Here is a 19,240-nt window from a genome sequence, read left to right as displayed (position 1 = left end):
TGATCAGACATAGAGTTGGTATGGTCTACTCACTTGCTGTTTGCATGAATATTTATACGCTCGCACAATGTATTGTATCGTAGAAATCGAATCGAATAGTTGCATCATTTCCTTTTAAAAGTACGGAGGAAAAATATGAAAGAGTAAATAAATGTTTTTTAATGTATATGAACAAATCTGCGCCTTCAACTATGTTATACCTCTTATGCGCAAGAGAAAAAACCCTATGTTATACCTCTATGTATATGTATCTCAAAACTGATAAAAGAAACTTTGAGATGCAGCTGTCAGTCAACAAACTATTTTCCAATTTATTTGTGCAGAACTTTGCTCACCAGTCTCATATATAGGTATGTTCTCTATATATGTGTTGTGTTTTCTTAGTAATTACTCCTGAAACTTTCTGCACACACGCAAGCATGTACTGAATTGGTGTGTTGGACTTGGAAGTACAATAAATCTTATGAGTGTGGTGTATGTATGTAAATGACACATCCATGAATGCATTGTATCACCTATCATTATGTGTTGTTGAATTCCGGTAGTTTCCTATGAAACATTCTTTTGTGTCCAAATTCAAGTTATTATTTGTAAAGAACGTAGTAGATTTACTATAATCTGACAATATTTTCATTTAGTTTCCAAACCATTAACCAATTTAATTGATGCACACATTCCGCAGCAACGTGCGGGGGTGTTATCTAGTTAGTATATACTATTAAGCATGCACGTGCAACGCACGTCTCGATTGTAAAACAGGTGAATTCACATAATATAAAAAAATAAACGTTTTTAAAATTATAAATCAAATGGATACACAATGTTTGATGTCGCTCAAATTGTATTTTCAAAAGCGAGACACAATAGTGGTTATGTTGCTGCATAGAGTAATAGCAGGAAAATATTCTTATTTAAATAAAATCAGCAATTATTTATTAATGCAATAATATAGGCATGTAGTATAGTCTTCTCTTCGAGTGTAGCCAGGGAAAAAAGTATAAATTGCCTTACGGTGCAATTATATTGTTCAAGATGCTTAATTCTCGAATCTTATTTTATTCTATTAATCTGCATAGCAAAATATATATTTGTACTAATTTGGATCAAATTATATATATATTTTGGTTGTGTGGACTGCCAAAATTATATAGCTACCTACTATGGATAATAGGAAATAGAAGATGATATGTGACTACAACGACTTCTATATGAAATAAAGATGATTTACAAGAACTAATTGAAATGTAAAAGGGCTAAAAGAAATCCAATAATTATCATGATAGAAAAAATTTATCCGGTTTTGTATGTGTTTATGCGTTGGCAACCATACTAACTTACAATGATGTAAGACGTTTTGTACCTATAGAAACTGAAATGAGTTATGAAGAAAAATAAAGATGGAAGGAAAAGTATTCTAAAGTATTTGTCAAGCTTAACCTCAAGCTTTCAGGTCAGCTTCTAAATTACAAAAAAATGATGAATCCTCAAATAAGAAAGAGCCAACAATTTGGAAGATGCTACAAAACTGGTGAAGATAGAAAGCATTCATCCTCTTTTTCCTTGCCATAAGGAGTAGCTTCAGCATACATTTGTAACAGTGCAATACCTGATCCGAAAAAAGTTGTTCATTATTATTATTGGAGGAAAGAGGCGCGCAGACAAAGAAAGAGAGGCGGTGCAAATAAGGCCTTAAACAGCATGTCTTCAAGTTTGATGATTGCAGATATGTTGGATCATTAGAAACTGCACAAGTATATAAGAATAAATATATGTGCCAAAATAGCGAAAAGTATTTGGTTTCTCTGTCATGAAACAAAATAAATCCGACTAAGTACAGTTTATATGATTTCTCTGTACCAATATACGACAGCTGTATTAGGACAAATCCTTTAAAGGATCTATTTATTGGAACTCAGCCAGATTAGTTTCTTCATTGGATCCTTCTGTATGGTAAAATTCTCTTTATTGGAACGCAGTAGAGATTGCATACATTTACAGAATAGCGAGAGATATTCTCTAACAACAGTTACGGAGTCATGTGACCCGTTTGAGATGTATAGAATTGTAAGTGCATCTAGTGCCACTCCTAGTTGGTTTTGGAGTATTGACGACAAACCTAGTTGAGGGACTAATGTGTCTGTGAGAATTGCAGGATAACACAGGTAGAAGTCCCTCATTGACTCGGTTTTCCTACCAGAGATGACCCCTAAAAATGTATGAAGACATTGAAGTCAAAGGTGGTAAGTGAAGACATTCACCTTGAAGACTATGACAAGAGAAGACATCGCATGAAGACTATGGAGCGCGAAGACTTAGATCTTTCGTAGTTCTTTTTCTTCTTTGTTGAGTCATAGGAACCACCGTACTGTTAAGTGGGGTCCAAGAAAACCAGTCATAATGACTGAAGTGATGCTTAACCAAAATCCTATGTCTTCGAGTGAAGACTATGAGAGGGAATCTTGTTCAGAGTTGGACAAGTCAGCTTTGCTTGTAGCCCAAGTAAAGTTGCCGTGTGTGTTTGAAATCTGACCGTTGGAACACGTGTCAGTTCCTTAGTGACCCAGGATCATTTCGGACAAATCAGGTCGGGTTGCCTAGTGGCTATAAATAGCCCACCCCCTACAACCATAAACGATTGGCTGCTCAAAGTTAAAGTATGGCTTTTATCGTTTGAGAGCAACCCACCTCGAAGCCTTTGAGAGAGAATTCCTTGAGAGGATAAAGCCCTAACCACCCAGAGCCAAAAAGTGTTAGGCATCACTTAAGTCTTCTTATCTGTGTGATCTGAAGACTTATTACATTTGAGGACTGTGAATCCTCCAACCGGTTAGGCGTCGTGTTCTGAGCATCCAAGAGTCATTGTGGATTGCCGGTAAACGAAGTCTGTGAAGGTTTGGAAGTCTAACTTGAAGACTTACCAGAGTAATTGGGCGAGGACTGGGTGTCCTTAGCTCAAGGGGAATAAGGTGAAGACGAGGTCTTCTGAGTTGAATCTCAGCCTCCCTAACCAGACGTACAGTTGTCACAGCAACTGGAACTGGTCCAACAAATCATTGTCTTCAACGAGTCACTGGTTTCATCTTTCTCTTCCCTTTACTTACTGTTGGCTCTTGTGAAGTAATTGTACGATAGCATCACCATTCGACTTCACTAAGTGATTACGTGTACTGATTGGCTTCTCAACATATTCCTACCTAATCCTTACTGCCTAGCTGCTATTTGTCATTGTGCTTTCACTTCATTAAATACATGGCTATGGTTTGCCTAGTGTAGTCTACCTTCCGTTGCATGATAATAGGTTTATTTCTATCGTTTGTCTTCGAAACTCACATGTTTTGAAGACTTCCATTAAAATCGCCTATTCACCCCCCCCTAGTCGATCACTAGCACTTTCAAGAATCATGTAACTGAAATAGTAGTACATCTTCAATATCTTGCCTCCTACTGAATCTTACATAATTTACTGGATTGCTATGCAATTATGTTAAAGTGACGCGTGTAAAGTTTTTTCTAAGAATGAATCATATATTCTGATTTCCAACCTATCCCTGGAGATAGTGCATAGGCAAGTGCAACCCACCTTAATTCTAGGTAAAGCAACGTCATATGTAAAACACACACTGATCAAATAGCACAAATAAGGCAATTCTAATCAAGGGGATGACGTTACCTCTTGATACGGTCCAGTTTAATGCATATGGTGGTACGAGGTAAAGCACAAGAAAGCCGACATGAACATGAGAAGTAATCATGGAAAATAGACTCTGCATCTTGACTTCTTCAGTATCCCTCTTGATCCTACTTTGTAAGACAAGATTGCTGCATTCTTATGTACGTGCCATATATAATTACACATTTTCAGTACAACAATCGGCAACCTAAGATAATCCCAAATCTATAATTCTAGATTGCTTGAAGCCCCACGATTCTTATTTAATATGTAATGCACATGCACTCACTGAATAGACACTTTGTCGGCATGGGTGCTGCGAACGGAGCTGAAGTCAACGCGGATGCCGATGGTTGCCGGAGAGCATGCCCTGGACGTGGATGGAGTCGTCGCAGTAGCGGCAGAAGAGCGCCTGGCCTCCAGGCAGAAGACGATGGCGGCGATAGCACGTGTGTTCCCGGAGGAAGACGAAGCTCCTCGCGCTTCCCCCATCGTGGCTAGCGTGCATGATGGCGGCAGGCGGCTCGCGATTAGCTTTTTAATAGGATGGATGCGTCCAAGATAAGTTTTTTAATATGATGGATTTGTCTGAGATTAGTTTCCTAATAGGATGGATGCACTCTGATTTAGTTTCCTATAATAGGATGCACCCGTGATTATTAGTTTCCTAATTTCTCAGACGTGGAGTTTCATATTTTCCTCCACGGTGGAGTGCGGTCAGTCAATGTAAATTGCTAAGTGCACACAGAAAATGGTTTAGGTTAAGACTAATTGTTAGATTGATTTTAGTGGGCCTAATCGTGCGGTGGTATTGGATCTGTGTACGCTTTGTGGGGTGTGCTTAAAGAAATTTTTATTTGATTGTTTAATAGTAAGTATAGATATCCATCAGGTACACATGACTTTGTAATTACTGTTGTATGACTTTGTAAGATCTTGTGTGAATAATTAATAAAGTGACTTCCTGCATCGTCCAGATGCAGAGGCCGGGGTCCTTCTCCATTTCTAAAAAATATATTCTTTCCCCTTTAATGAAAAGGCAAAGCTTTTGTCTTGTTTTAAAAAAAAGTAACATGGGTTAGAGTGAGTATTTGTTTCAAACAAAAATTGGGGGGGGGGGGGAGGGGGAGGGGGACAATATTAAACAAAACTAGCATGTACACATAGCAAAACGAAGTGTGCTTGTGGTTTGCTGCTTTTACATTATACTTTGCCCAATTTAATTACATTCATAAAAAAGCTATATTTAAATAAAGAAACAGTGTGGAATCCCACTGCTTTCATTCTATTTGTATTCTAGTAGCCTTAGAGAACACAAAAAGAATTAGACATGCCCAAGAAAATGGTGAGAAGCAAGCAACACATGGCGAAAAAACACACACCTATCCTTTTTGCATAGCTCCTGTTGGTGTCCACGACAGATTTTTGCGCTCATAGACAAGAAGAATAGTCTGATCAGAGTTCCAAATGAGTGCAACATTCCAAATCGGGAGATGGGGTGTATATCCTAGCACCACCCAAAAAGAATCAAAGACTGGACAGATATGGTGGGTGCGCGTCCCTCGGTCCATCACAACCTCCCTTGCCCACACCTGCTAGTTGTATCCTGGGCGTAGAACAAAAAATGCACATGAACCATGTTTCGTTGATGACAGAGAATGGGGAAAAGAAAGCGAAAAACAAATATCTCTATCTCAATCCACGTACCTCTCTTCTTATTTTGGAAGATACTTCGGGCCGCCGAAAAATACAACGAATGTGATTACAATTGCAAACCCTATCACCTTGTACGAGTCGAGCGTACGAGCACGACCATCTACCAAACAAAATCGCAAAGAAAAGTCTCCCTCTTGCTACTTCTCTGCTAGTCCACTCCCCCAAGTCTATCCAGAATATGCACTGCTAACCATGGGAAAACATAAGGGGGAAAATGGTCGATTTTGCGAGCATGCTGATGCGGATGAGCCACTCCCGAATCGGCAACATGTGAGATCAAGGACATATGAAGAAATTAATGACGGAACCAAGTTAAAAATGATAAGCACTGGATGATACCCCATGCGTCGATGCAGGGATTGGTTGCAGTATATTTGAACGGATTTGATTTAGGAAATATGATTTTTTTGTTAATAATGTGGGAACAGAAAGTGAAAATACAAATAGTTGATTGTACTATTTCTGATTATTATAAAGTTGTCAAATGCTTATTCATATAAGTAGCATATAAGAATGGAAGACAAAAAATATATAAGAATGAAAGATATTATCCAATGGATGGTTGCATATTAAGGTGTTTTTTTTTCATGCATCTTTCTTTTGTCTCAAACCTCTATGTAAGAATTTAAGGGCTTCAGTTCGCTAAAGCTGATGAGCAAGTGTCTCCTTTCTAAAAAAAAGTTATATCAGTTTGCACAAACCCTTATTTGCTAACTATGATTGGTGCACCATCACCTCTATTTAAAGTTTAAACTGGATACACACAAATCGAGAGGATCCGATGGTGCAAAGAACGAGCAGGGACACACAAATATCACCTAAGTGAAATTTAGCAATTTCCGCACACATCTAGATGTACTCTAGTTATTGCATATCTAAGTGAGTGAATCATGCATAAAGAGAAAAAAAAAGAAAAAGAAAATATCCACACGAATCTCAACGTAAGATCAATGACATAGGACTTAGATGTGCAATACTTATGGCACATCTAGATGTGCTTTAGCAAAACTGTTAAAATATCTACAAAATATCAACCATGCACATTGGCGCGCCTCTTTCAGGCCCGTAGGTAGATTGAAACTCCATAAATGTGGGCCTCGAGCTCATAGGCAGTGCACGTGTGATTCAGGCCGATCGAGCTAGTTAGCAAGGTAGGCCAGGTGGCTATAGCTAACTAGCTGGAAGCGGCATTAGAGCTAGCAGCAGCTCCACAATGCTGGGAGCTTGCTCCTCTATGTCTCTGCTACTTGTCGCAATAGCGTTCCTATACCTCGCCCATAGGTTAACGCCCAAGAGAAAGATCTGTGGTGGCACATGCTCGTCAGCGGCGGCGCCGCTTCCGCCAGGGCCGTCACCGTGGCCGGTCGTCGGCAACCTGCCCGAGATGATGCTCCACAAGCCAGCGTACCGGTGGATCCATCTAATGATGAAGGAGATGGGCACCGACATCGCCTGCTTCCGCCTCGGCGGCATCCATGTCATCCCGATCACCTGCCTCGAGATTGCGAGGGAGGTGCTCACGAGGCAGGACGCCAACTTCGTGTCCCGCCCGCTCAGCTTTGCCTCCGGAGCCATCAGCTACGGGTACAAGGACGCCGTGCTCTTACCGTTCGGCGACCAGTGGAAAAAGATGCGCCGGGTGCTCACCTCTGAGATCGTCTGCCCTTCCCGTCACAAGTGGTTTCACGACAAGCGCGCCGACGAGGCCGATAACTTCGCACGCTACGTGTACGCCCTCACTTTGTCGTCAACCTCGGGCGCTAATGTGGACGTCAGGCACGTCTCACGGCATTACTGTGGCAACGTCATCCGCCGCCTTGTCTTCGGCAAGCGGTACTTCGGCGAGCCCCAGCCTGACGGCGGGCCGGGGCAGCTCGAGGTGGAGCACGTAGACGCCACCTTCACCTCCCTGGGGCTCCTCTTCTCGTTCTGCGTCAGCGACTACCTACCGTGGCTGCTTGGCCTTGACCTCGACGGCCACGAGAAGAAGGTCAAGCAGGCCAACGCGACCATGAGTAGACTGCATGACACAGTCATCGACGAGCGGTGGAGGCAGCGGAAGGGCGGCGAGAGGCGGGAGGAGCTCCAGGACCAGGATTTCCTCGACGTTCTCATCACCCTGAACGACGGGGATGGCAACCGGTTGCTTACCATCGAGGAGGTCAAAGCAGTGTGCAAGGTAGGGAAACCTTCAACATGGTACACCGTGAATGCACGTACATATATAGTCGTCAAAGATAATAACTCCATTAATGTATGCTCGGCTCGTGCACATAATTTTTCTGATTTTGCAATCTTCCAGATGACTAAAAAATAACTACAACTTTTCTCCATGTGTGCGTGTAGACATGTGTCAAAGATAATAGATAATATCACTAACACACGGTGCACACGTAATTTGTCTCCATGCAAATGTATGCAGGACATAACATTAGCGGCAGTTGACAACCCGTCCAACGCAGTGGAGTGGGCATTGGCGGAGATGGTGAACAACCCGGAGTTACTGAACAAGGCTATGGAGGAGATCGACCGGGTGGTGGGTCGGGAGCGGCTGCTGCAAGAGTCGGACATCCCACAACTTACCTACGCTAAGGCGTGCATACGTGAGGCATTTCGGCTGCATCCAGTCGCTTTCTTTAACTTGCCGCATGTAGCGACCACTGACACCACTGTCATCGGCTACCGTGTGCCCAAGGGCAGCCATGTCATCCTCAGTCGGACTGGCCTGGGTCGGAACCCGACCATTTGGGACGAGCCGCTCCGGTTCAAGCCAGAGCGGCACATGGGAGACGACATATATGTGACGCTCACAGAGAGCAAATTGCGGTTCATCTCCTTCAGCACCGGCCGTTGTGGCTGTATGGCGGCATCGCTAGGGACGGCCATGAGTGTTATGCTCTTTGGGAGGCTCCTATAGGGCTTCACATGGACCAAACCGGCAGGGGTGTCTGTCATCCATCTTAGTGAGTCCAAGCACAACCTCTTCATGGCAAAGCCGCTAGTGTTGCACGCCGAGCCACGTCTTCCAATGCACCTATACCCTCCACGGGTCTATTAAACAAGTAATGAGTGAGCTCAACCAATCACCGCATGCAATGCATCTGCTTGATATGGACCGTTCATTTGTTTGAAAATATATTTTCTTCCAACCATTGCAACTTATGGTGTAAGTGTGTATCTCGTGTTTCAGATTGACACAATCAGGGACCGCACATGACTTTTTTTTGTGCGTAAGATTCCGCTAGTGTGAACTTGTGTAGAGGTGGGGTTGGAGTTGAAGTCATCCGGATGCACCCCACTAACATGGCATAAAATTTTCAAGAAACAACACAATAAATAAAAATGTGCTTTGTAGTTTCTAGCAAGATTATCGGACATAATAGAAGACAATATATAAATATGAGAAAATAGAAATCAAAAGATGCCTATAATGATGAAACAAAAAGACAAAAATACTTGGAAAAAATGTCATGTATTTCCATATCCCAAAATACATAGCTCGGTAACCTAAAAGATAAAAAGTAGACTTAGAATAGTCAAGACAAAGTAAAATGACCAAATATAAGTACTTGAGTAGCGAATATTTGCACATTACCTTTTAGTACATTTGCTTCCTCAAAGCCATCAAGTGATCAACCACTTGATCATTGGTGGATTTATTTTCATTTCCTCTTACTCCACATGATAAATAACATCATCACTCAAGTTGTGACCATTTATGCGATTTGATGAGTAGTGAGTATTTGAACGTTACTACCTCCGTCCTGGTTTATTAGCCCTTCTTGTAGTTTGCGTCAAACTTTGACCGTTTATTTAACTATCAAAAAATTAGTTATACTATACCTAAAAATAGTATCATTGGAAACCTCTTTCAAATATGAATCTAACAATATTAGTTTTGTGACATACAACTTATAATTTGTTATGATCAAAGTTGGACACAAAATACGAAGGGGACCAATAAACCCGGACGGAGGTAGTACCTTTAGTACATTTGCTTCCTCAAAGCCATCAAGTGATCAACCACTTGATCATTGGTGGATTCATTTTCATTTCCTCTTCCTCTACATAACAAATAACATCATCACTCAAGTTGTGACCATTTATGCGATTGGGCGAGTAGTGAGTATTTGTGCATTACCTTTTAGTACATTTGCCTCCCCAGAGCCATCAAATGCTCAACAACTTGATCATTGGTGGCTTTTTTCATTTCTTCTTCCTCCACATAACAAATAACATCATCACTCAAGTTGTGACCATTTATGCGATGGGCGATTATGTTTTCACCAATTACGTGACTAAAAAGCACCTCTCAAGTCTCAACTATAGCATGACAATAAGCAACAAAATTACTAGTTTGAACAACTGATAAAACAAATGATACATAACAGGCCTCCTTGTCTGCTCCTTACATGCACATCATCAATATAGTGGCATATATCTTTATCAAGACCACTTAGTTCCATGGAATCAAAATCTTGATGTGATAGTTTTGTTATACTCACTGAATTCTCCAAATTGAAAACACGAATGAGTCTCTTGGAATCAAAGCCGCTGACCAAAAAAGAAAATTAGAGGATGCATCATTGAAACAAGTGTCAAGTTTTTGAACTAGTCAATCAAAAACATCAACCAATCAACTTGATATTGATATTTGTTGGTAATTCAGGTTACATGTCTTCTCTTTTTCTAGATTAACATATTCATCTTCCATGTCCAACTCTACAATATCATGCTCCCGTAAAGTACATAAAATTCACCAAACATAGATCCGGGCCCCTCTTCACTAAGTTCATTCAAAAAAACTTGTTGACTTCAAAAAAATCATGGTATTTACTATGTCTTGATCCTTCCATTGCAGACCACAAATTCTAGAACTTTAATACTAGCTGGAACATGCCAACGTAACTCTTAAGTGTTCTATCATGCGAACGCCAATGAGTGTCTCTAGATCTTTGAAGGCATTGCTCTTGATTTAGTTATGCTCCTATTGTAAGTTTCCCACACCCTAAAGCCTTCACATTTCTTCAAGATTAACATCTCTAATAATTTGCATTCGATTGAAAGATCCACCCACAAAATTTAGGTAGAAATAATACCAAAGAAATTACTAACTCCTTTATGGGTTCTTACGTAGCACACCAACTAACTGAAGCTTGTGAGCAAAGAAACAGACATTAATAAGTTGTGCTACTTTCTTTCATGATCAATGATTTGAGGCAATTGAACTCACCCCGCATGTTGCTAGCATCATCGTATCATTGTCCTTTAACTTCATTGTAAATCAAATTAGTTTGCGGATGTAGAATCAATTGAACTATTGAGGTGCAAAGAAGTTGTTTATTTCACATAAATAAGACCAACAAAACTTGTCTTTAGAATTCCACGACTATCAAGATACAGCAAGGCCACAACTATATGTTATTTGCAAGAAACAATTGTGGACTCATCAAGAAGCACACAACACACATTATTGGCATCTTCTTTGAGAATAAATTGCACTGTCACATATGCAAAACCTTGAGAGGTATCTTTCTAGACTTTAGGAGCCACCATAATAAAATTCTTTGTGGCACCTTTTCCCGTAGCCTTTCCTACAAGTGGGCTATGCTTACCTAAGTCACAAACTTCCAAGATATTCCCTTTACTGTGTGATTTCTTTGTCTCTTGTGGACCTAAAAAGATCCTGCAGCAGTTGTCAATCAAGGCATTGAGTTGAATTAAATAGGAAATCTTGGAAGGTCCACTTTGAATCCAAATAGAAACATCAATGGGTTGATCTCTTTTCTTTAAAGCAACATAATTTTTAATTGCTTGATCATGGACACTACCGACATTACCAGCACACCTTGGTTTCATGTTCTCGGAGCGAAAGCCTCATACCTAGTTTCTTTCTTGTGGCCACGGTCCTAGACAAGAAATAATAAAAACAATATGGTTTTTTCTTCTCTTCATTTGTATTCAAGCCAACTCCCAACTTCATCAAACCAACCAGGATTGAGCCTTCTCCTTGTAGTCCCAAACTCCGAATATGGAAAATCAATTTCTCTTGGATGATAAGGTTTATTAACCCAAGTACTTTCTTATTGTGTAGGATCGAAAGTATGTCTAGAGGGGGTGATTAGACTACTTGACCCAATAAAAATCTATCATTTTCCCAATTTTAGTTGTGGGCAGATTTTAGTAATTAGCAGAAGTCAAGAAATCAACCTACACATGCAATTCTAAGAGTATAGCAGCGGAAAGTAAAACATTGCATATGAAGGTAAAGGGAAGGGTTTGGAGAAGGCAAACGCAATGGAGACATCAAGATTTTTGGCGTGGTTCCGATAGGTGGTGCTATCATATGCCCACGTTGATAGAGAATTCAACCCACGAAGGGTAACGGCCGCGTGAGTCCACGAAGGGCTCCAGCCACGAAGGGTCCATGAAGAAGAAACCTTGTCTATCCCACCATGGCGATCGCCCACGAAGGACTTGCCTCACTCGGGTATGAAGGAAATATTTCCTAGAGGCAATAATAAAGTTGTTATTTATATTTCCTTATATCTTGATAAAAGTTTATTATTCATGCTAGAATTGTATTAACCGGAAACTTAGTACATGTGTGAATACATAGACAAAACAAAGTGTCCCTAGTATGCCTCTACTTGACTAGCTCATTAATCAAAGATGGTTGAGTTTCCTAACCATAGACATGTGTTGTCATTTGATGAACGGGATCACATCATTAGAGAATGATGTGATGGACATGACTCATCCATTAGCTTAGCATAATGATCGTTTAAGTTTTATTTCTATTGCTTTCTTCATGACTTATACATATTCCTCTGACTATGAGATTATGCAACTCCCGAATACCAGAGGAACACCTTGTGTGCTACCAAATGTCACAACATAACTAGATGATTATAAATATGCTCTACAGATGTCTTAGAAGGTGTTTGTTGGGTTGACATAGATCGAGATTAGGATTTGTCACTCCGACTATCGGGGAAGTATCTCTAGGCCCTCTCTGTACTGCACATCACGATAAGCCTTGCAAGCAATGTGACTAATAAGTTAGTTGTAGAAAGATGCATTATGTAATGAGTAAACAGACTTTCTGGTAACGACATTGAACTAGGTATAAGGATACCAACGATCGAATCTCGGGCAAGTAACATACCGATGACAAAGGGAATTACGTATGTTGTCATTGCAGTTTGACCGATAAAGATCTTCGTAGAATATGTAGGGACCAATATGAGCATCCAGGTTCCGCTATTGGTTATAGACCGGAGATGAGTCTCGGTCATGTCTACATAGTTCTCGAACCCGTAGGGTCCGCACACTTAACGTTCAATGACAATTTGTATTATGAGTTGTGTCCAAAGATTTTTCAGAGTCCCGGATAAGATCACGGACATGACGAGGAGTCTTGAAATGGTCGAGAGGTAAAGATTGATATATTGGAAGATGGTATTCGGACAACGGAATGGTTTCGGAGTGGTTCGGGTATTTTTTTAGAGTATCGAGGGGTTACCGGAACCCCCCGGGGAAAGTAATGGGCCTACATGGGCCATAGGGGAGAGGGGAGGCAGTCCACAAGGGGTGGCCGCGCCCCCCTCCCATAGGGAGTCTGAATTGGACTAGGGAGGGGGCGCGCCCCCTTTCCTTCTCCTCTTCCCTCTCCCTTCCCTCTTTCCCCCTCCATCCAAAGGAATAAGAGGGGGGACGAATCCTACTAGGACTGGAGTCCTAGGACTCCCCCCACTTGGCGCGCCCCCTAGGGCTGGCCTCCTCCCTCTACCTCCTTTATATACATGGGCAGGGCACCCCTTGGAGACACACCAGTTGTTCCAAGCCGTGTGTGGCGTCTCTCTCCATAGTTTACTCCTCCGGTCATAACGTCATAGTGCTTAGGCGAAGCCCTGCGCAGATCACATCACCATCACTGTCACCACGCGTCGTGCTGATGAAACTCTCCCTCGACCCTCTGCTGGATCAAGAGTTCGAGGGACGTCATCGAGCTGAACGTGTGCTGAACTCGGAGGTGTCGTACATTCGGTACTAGATCGGTTGGATCACGAAGACGTTCGGCTACATCAACCACGTTAACCTAACGCTTACGCTTTCGGTCTATGAGGGTACGTGGACACACTCTTCCCCTCTCATTGCTATGCATCTCCTAGATAGATCTTGCGTGATCATAGGAATTTTTTTGAAATTGCATGCTACGTTCCCCAACAGTGGCATCCGAACCAGGTCTATGTGTATGATATGCACGAGTAGAACACAAAGAGTTGTGGGCGATAATAGTCATACTGATTACCACCAATGTCTTATTTTGATTCGGCGGTATTGTTGGATGAAGCGGCCCAGACCAACCTTACATGACCACGTTCATGAGACTGGTTCCACCGACGGACATGCAACTTGTTTTGCATAAAGGTGGATGGCGGGTGTCTGTTTCTCCAACTTTAGTTGAATCGATTTGACTACGACCGGTCCTTGTTGAAGGTTAAAACAACACACTTGACGAAAAATCATTGTGGTTTTAATGCGTAGGTAAGAACAGTTCTTGCTAGAAGCCTGTAGCAGCCACGTAAAACTTGCAACAACAAAGTAGAGGATGTCTAAATTGTGTTTGCAAGGCATGTTGTGATGTGATATGGTCAAGAAATGATGTGATATAAGTTATTGTATGAGATGATCATGTTTTGTAAAAAGTTATCGGCAACTGGTAGGAGCCTTATGGTTGTCTCTTTTATTGTATGAAATGCAATCGCCATGTAATTGCTTTACTTTATCACTATGCGGTAGCGATAGTCGTAGAAGCAACAGTTGGCGAGATGACAACGGCGCTACGATGGAGATCAAGGTGTCAAGCCGGTGATGATGGAGATCATGACGGTGCTTTGCAGATGGAGATTAAAGGCACAAGATGATGATGGCCATATCATGTCACATATTTTGATTGCATGTGATGTTTATCTTTTATGCATCTTATTTTTCTTAGTACGGTGGTAGCATTATAAGATGATCTTTCACTAAATTTCAAGGTATAAGTGTCCTCCCTGAGTATGCACCGTTGCTACAGTTCGTCGTGCTGAGACACCACGTGATTATCGGGTGTGATAAGCTCTACGTTCACATATAATGGGTGTAAGAAAATTTTGCACGTGCAGATTACTCAGGTTAAACTTGACGAGCCTAGCATGTACAGACATGGCCTCGAAACACTGAGACCGAAAGGTAGAATGTGAATCATATAGTAGATATGATCAACATAGAGATGTTCACCATTGAAAACTACTTCATCTCACGTGATGATCGGACATGGTTTAGTTGATATGGATCACGTGATCATTTAGATGACTCGAGGGATCTCTGTCTAAGTGGGAGTTCTTTAGTAATATGATTAATTGAACTTAAATTTATCATGAACTTAGCCCTAATAGTTTTTGCATATCTATGTTGTTGTAGATCAATGGCCCGTGCTACTGTTCCCTTGAATTTTAATGTGTTCCTAGAGAAAGCTAAGTTGGAAGATGATGGTAGCAACTACACGGACTGGGTCCGTAACTTGAGGATTATCCTCATTGTTGCACAGAAGAATTATGTCCTTGAAGCACCGCTGGGTGCAAACCCTGCTGCAGGAGCAACACCGGACGTTATGAACGTCTGGCAAGCTAAATTTGATGACTACTCGATAGTTCAATGTGCCATGCTTTACGGCTTATAATCGGGACTTCAAAGATGTTTTGAACGTCATGGAGCATATGAGATGTTCCAGGAGTTGAATTTAGTATTTCGAGCAAATGCCCGACTTAAGAGATATGAAGTCTCCAACAAGTTCTATAGTTTCAAGATGGAGGAGAACAATTCTGTCAGTGAACACATACTCAGAATGTCTAGGTACCATAACCACTTGACTCAGCTGGGTGTCAATCTTCCGGATGATAGTGTTATTGACAGAGTTCTTCAATCAATGCCACCAAGCTACAAAGGCTTCATGATGAACTATAATATACAAGGGATGGAAAAGACAATTCCCGAGCTCTTCGCGATGCTTAAGGTTGTGGAGGTAGAAATCAAGAAGGAGCATCAAGTGTTGATGGTTAACAAGACCACTAGTTTCAAGAAAAAGGGCAAAGGTAAGAAGGGGAACTTCAAGAAGAATAGCAAGAAAGTTGCTGCTCCCGGGAAGAAGCCCATGTCTGGACCTAAGCCTAAAACTGAGTGCTACTACTGCAAAGGGACTGGTCACTGGAAGCAGAACTGCCCCAAGTATTTGGTGGATAAGAAGGATGGCAAAATGAAAGGTATATTTGATATACATGTTATTGATGTTTACCTAACTAATGCTTGTAGTAGCGCCTGGGTATTTGATACTAGTTCTGTTTCTCATATTTGCAACTCGAAACAGGGGCTAAGGATTAAATGAAGATTGGCTAAGGACGAGGTGGCGATTGATGTCGCTCGAAGCTACGTCGGTATTTCCCCAAAGAGGAAGGGATGATGCAGCACAGCGGCGGTAGGTATTTCCACCAGATGTGAAACCAAGGTTATTGAACCAGTAGGACAACCAAGCAACACAACGTAAACAGCCCCCGCACACAAATAACAACCACTCGCAAAATGATGTGTTAAAGGGGTTGTCAATCCCTTTCAGGTAACGGCGCCAGAAATTGGTGCGTGGATGGAAGAAAGTTGTAATAGATTGAATAAATAGATCGCAAATAAAATAAAGTGCAGAAAAGTATTTTTGTATTTTTGGTTTAGTAGATCTAAAAATAAATGCAAAGGAAAAGTAGATCGCAAAGGCAAATAATATGAGAAAGAGACCCGGGGCCCGTAGGTTTCACTAGTGGCCTCTCTCGAGAAAAATAGCAAATGGTGGGTGAACAAATTATTGTTGGGCAATTGATAGAACTTCAAATACTCATGATGATATCCAGGCAATGATCATTACATAGGCATCACGTCCAAGATTAGTAGATCGACTCCTGCCTGCATCTACTACTATTACTCCACACATCGACCGCTATCCAACATGCATCTAGTGTATTAAGTTCATGGAGAAATGGAGTAATGCAATAAGAACGATAACATGATGTAGACAAGATCTATCTATGTAGAGATAGACCCCATCGTTTTATCCTTAGTAGCAATGATACATACGTGTCGGTTTCCCTTCTATCACTGGGATCAAGCACCGTAAGATCGAACCCACTACAAAGCACCTCTTCCCATTGCAATAGAAATAGATCAAGTTGGTCAAACAAAACCCAAATATCAGAGAAGAAATATGAGGCTATAAGCAATCATGCATAAAAGAGATCAAAGAAACTCAAATACTTTCATGGATATAAAAAGAGATAGATTTGATCATAAACTCAAAGTTCATCAGATCCCAACAAACACACCGCAAAAGAGTTACATCATATGGATATCCAAGAGACCATTGTATTGAGAATCAAGAGAGAGAGTAAACTATCTAGCTACTAACTACGCACCCGAAGGTCTACAAAGAACTACTCATGCATCATCAGAGAGGCACCAATGGAGGTGGTGAACCCCATCCGAGATGGTGTCTAGATTGGATCTGGTGGTTCTGGACTCTGCGGCGGCTAGATCAATATTTTGTCGACTCACCTAGGGTTTTGGGAATATTGGGGTATTTATAGAGCAAAGAGGCGGTCCGGGGGGCACCCAAGGTAGGCACAACCCACCAGGGCACGCCTGGGCCTCCTGGCGCGTCCTGGTGGGTTGTGCTCCCCTCGGGGCACCCCAGGCATAGCCAGGGCCCATTGTGTTCCTTCTAGCCCATAAAAAATCTCCGTAAAGTTTCGTGGCATTTGGACTCCATTTGATATTGATTTTCTGTGATGTAAAAAACATGGAAAAACAGCAACTGGCACTTGGCACTATGTCAATAGGTTAGTACCAAAAGATGATATAAAATGACTATAAATGATTATAAAACATGCAAGATTGATAATATAACAGCATAGAACAATCAAAAATTATAGATACGTTGGAGACGTGTCAGCATCCCCAAGCTTAACTCCTACTCGTCCTCGAGTAGGGAAGTGATAAAACAGAATTTTTGATGTGGAATACTGCCTAACATGTCATATCATATTCTTTTCTTTATAGCATGGACATTTGGACTTTTATATTGTTCAAAGCAATAGTCTAGTTTTGACATGATAATTTAAATACTCAAGCATATCAACAAGCAACCATGTATTTCAAAATATCAATGCTAAAATAAGTTATTTGTAGCCCATCATGGTCAACCATTGATCCATTCATGAAACACACTCGCATATTAGCTACACCCAATACTCAAGTATGATCATATTGCCTCCTAGTTGGTGCTTTTATAAGATAATATGGAGACTCAAATTCAAAATAAAAATTGCATAAATTAAAAGAAAGGCCCTTCGCAGAGGGAAGTAGGGATTTGTAGAGGTGCCAGAGCTCAAAGCGAAAAGCTTAGAGATAAAAACATTTTGGGAGGTGTATCCATCCCACCAATGAAAGCGACCTAGAGTTCCCAATACTTTCCATGCTTAGATATATCATAGGCGGTTCCCAAACAGAAAATAAAGTTTATTCCTTTTTCCACCATACTTTCACTTTCCATGGCTAAACGTATCCACGGGTGCCCTCCATACCAACACTTTCCAAGGAATTTATTATTTGACAACATAAAGTAAATTCATTTTTTCATTTCGGGACTGGGCATCCCTAATACCTTTGCCTTGCTCTCATGCAATGACAAGTGAATAAACACTCATCTTGAGAATAACACATCTAGCATGGAAAATATTAGCCACCCCTCACCGCTCCGCGAGCGAAACGAACACACAAAAGAGAAGTTTATTTGCTTAGAATGGCAAAACAATACCGCATATAGGTAGATATAGTGGACTCATGTGGCAAAACTAGGTTAAAGGTTTTTGGATGCACAAGTAGAGATCATACTTAGTGCAAAGTGAAGGCTAGCAAAAGATTGAGAAGCGACCAACCAAGAAACAAATAATCTCATAAGTGAGCATTAAGCATAACTAACACCGAATAATGCACCACAAGTAGGATATAATTTCATTGCATAACTATTGACTTTCGTGCTTGCATAGGGAATCACAAACCTTAACACCAATATTCTTACTAAAGCATAATTACTCATCAAGATGACTCACGTATAACATCATAATATCTCAAAACTGTTACTAAGAATCAAGTTTATCTTGTCCAATGATCTTCATGAAAGTTTTTATTATATCCTTCTTGGATATCTATCACTTTGGGACTAATTTTCATGTGTTGCTTTTCATAAGCTCAAACAAATATAAGTGAAGATCATGAGCATAATATTACTTTCTCTCGAAATAATTTAAGTGAAGCAAGAGAGAATTTCTTGAAAATTTTACTAACTCTGAAATAAATCTAACTGAAGCAAGAGAGCATTTCTTCAAAAATACTAAAGTACACCATGCTCAAAAAGATATAAGTGAAGCACTAGAGCAAGTCCATAGCTCATAAAAATTTAAGTAAAGCATAGAGAGCAATTCTAACAAGTCATGACATAATTTTGGCTCTCTCAAATAGGTATGTCCAGCAAGGTATCAACACTTAAAACACAAAATAAAAGAAGCAAAGACTCATATCATACAAGACGCTCCAAGCAAAACACATAGTATGTGACGAATAAAAATATAGCTTCGAGTAAAATACCGATGGTCGTTAGAAGAAAGAGGGGATGCCACTCGGGGGCATCCCCAAGCTTAGTTGGTTGCTCATTTTTGGATAATAGCTTGGGATGCCGGGGCATCCCCAAGCTTAAGCTCTTCTACTCCT

The 19,240-nt window shown here is 40.9% G+C and overlaps 1 protein-coding gene across 1 annotated transcript; it reads left to right on the top strand.

Annotated features, from left to right (window-relative positions):
• The first annotated feature begins 6,516 nt into the window (after positions 1-6,516).
• LOC123058645 (tyrosine N-monooxygenase) lies at positions 6,517-8,581 on the top strand. The gene is made up of 2 exons (XM_044481350.1): positions 6,517-7,565; positions 7,809-8,581. The coding sequence occupies exons 1-2, from the start codon at positions 6,600-6,602 to the stop codon at positions 8,301-8,303; spliced, it is 1,461 nt and encodes a 486-aa protein (XP_044337285.1). The 5' UTR covers positions 6,517-6,599; the 3' UTR covers positions 8,304-8,581.
• The last annotated feature ends 10,659 nt before the right edge of the window (positions 8,582-19,240 follow it).

Source organism: Triticum aestivum, chromosome 3A (genome assembly GCF_018294505.1).
Source record: "Triticum aestivum cultivar Chinese Spring chromosome 3A, IWGSC CS RefSeq v2.1, whole genome shotgun sequence".
NCBI lineage: Eukaryota > Viridiplantae > Streptophyta > Magnoliopsida > Poales > Poaceae > Triticum > Triticum aestivum.
The sequence above is the reverse complement of the archived record's forward strand: the minus strand, read 5'-3'. Positions and strand labels throughout refer to the sequence as shown.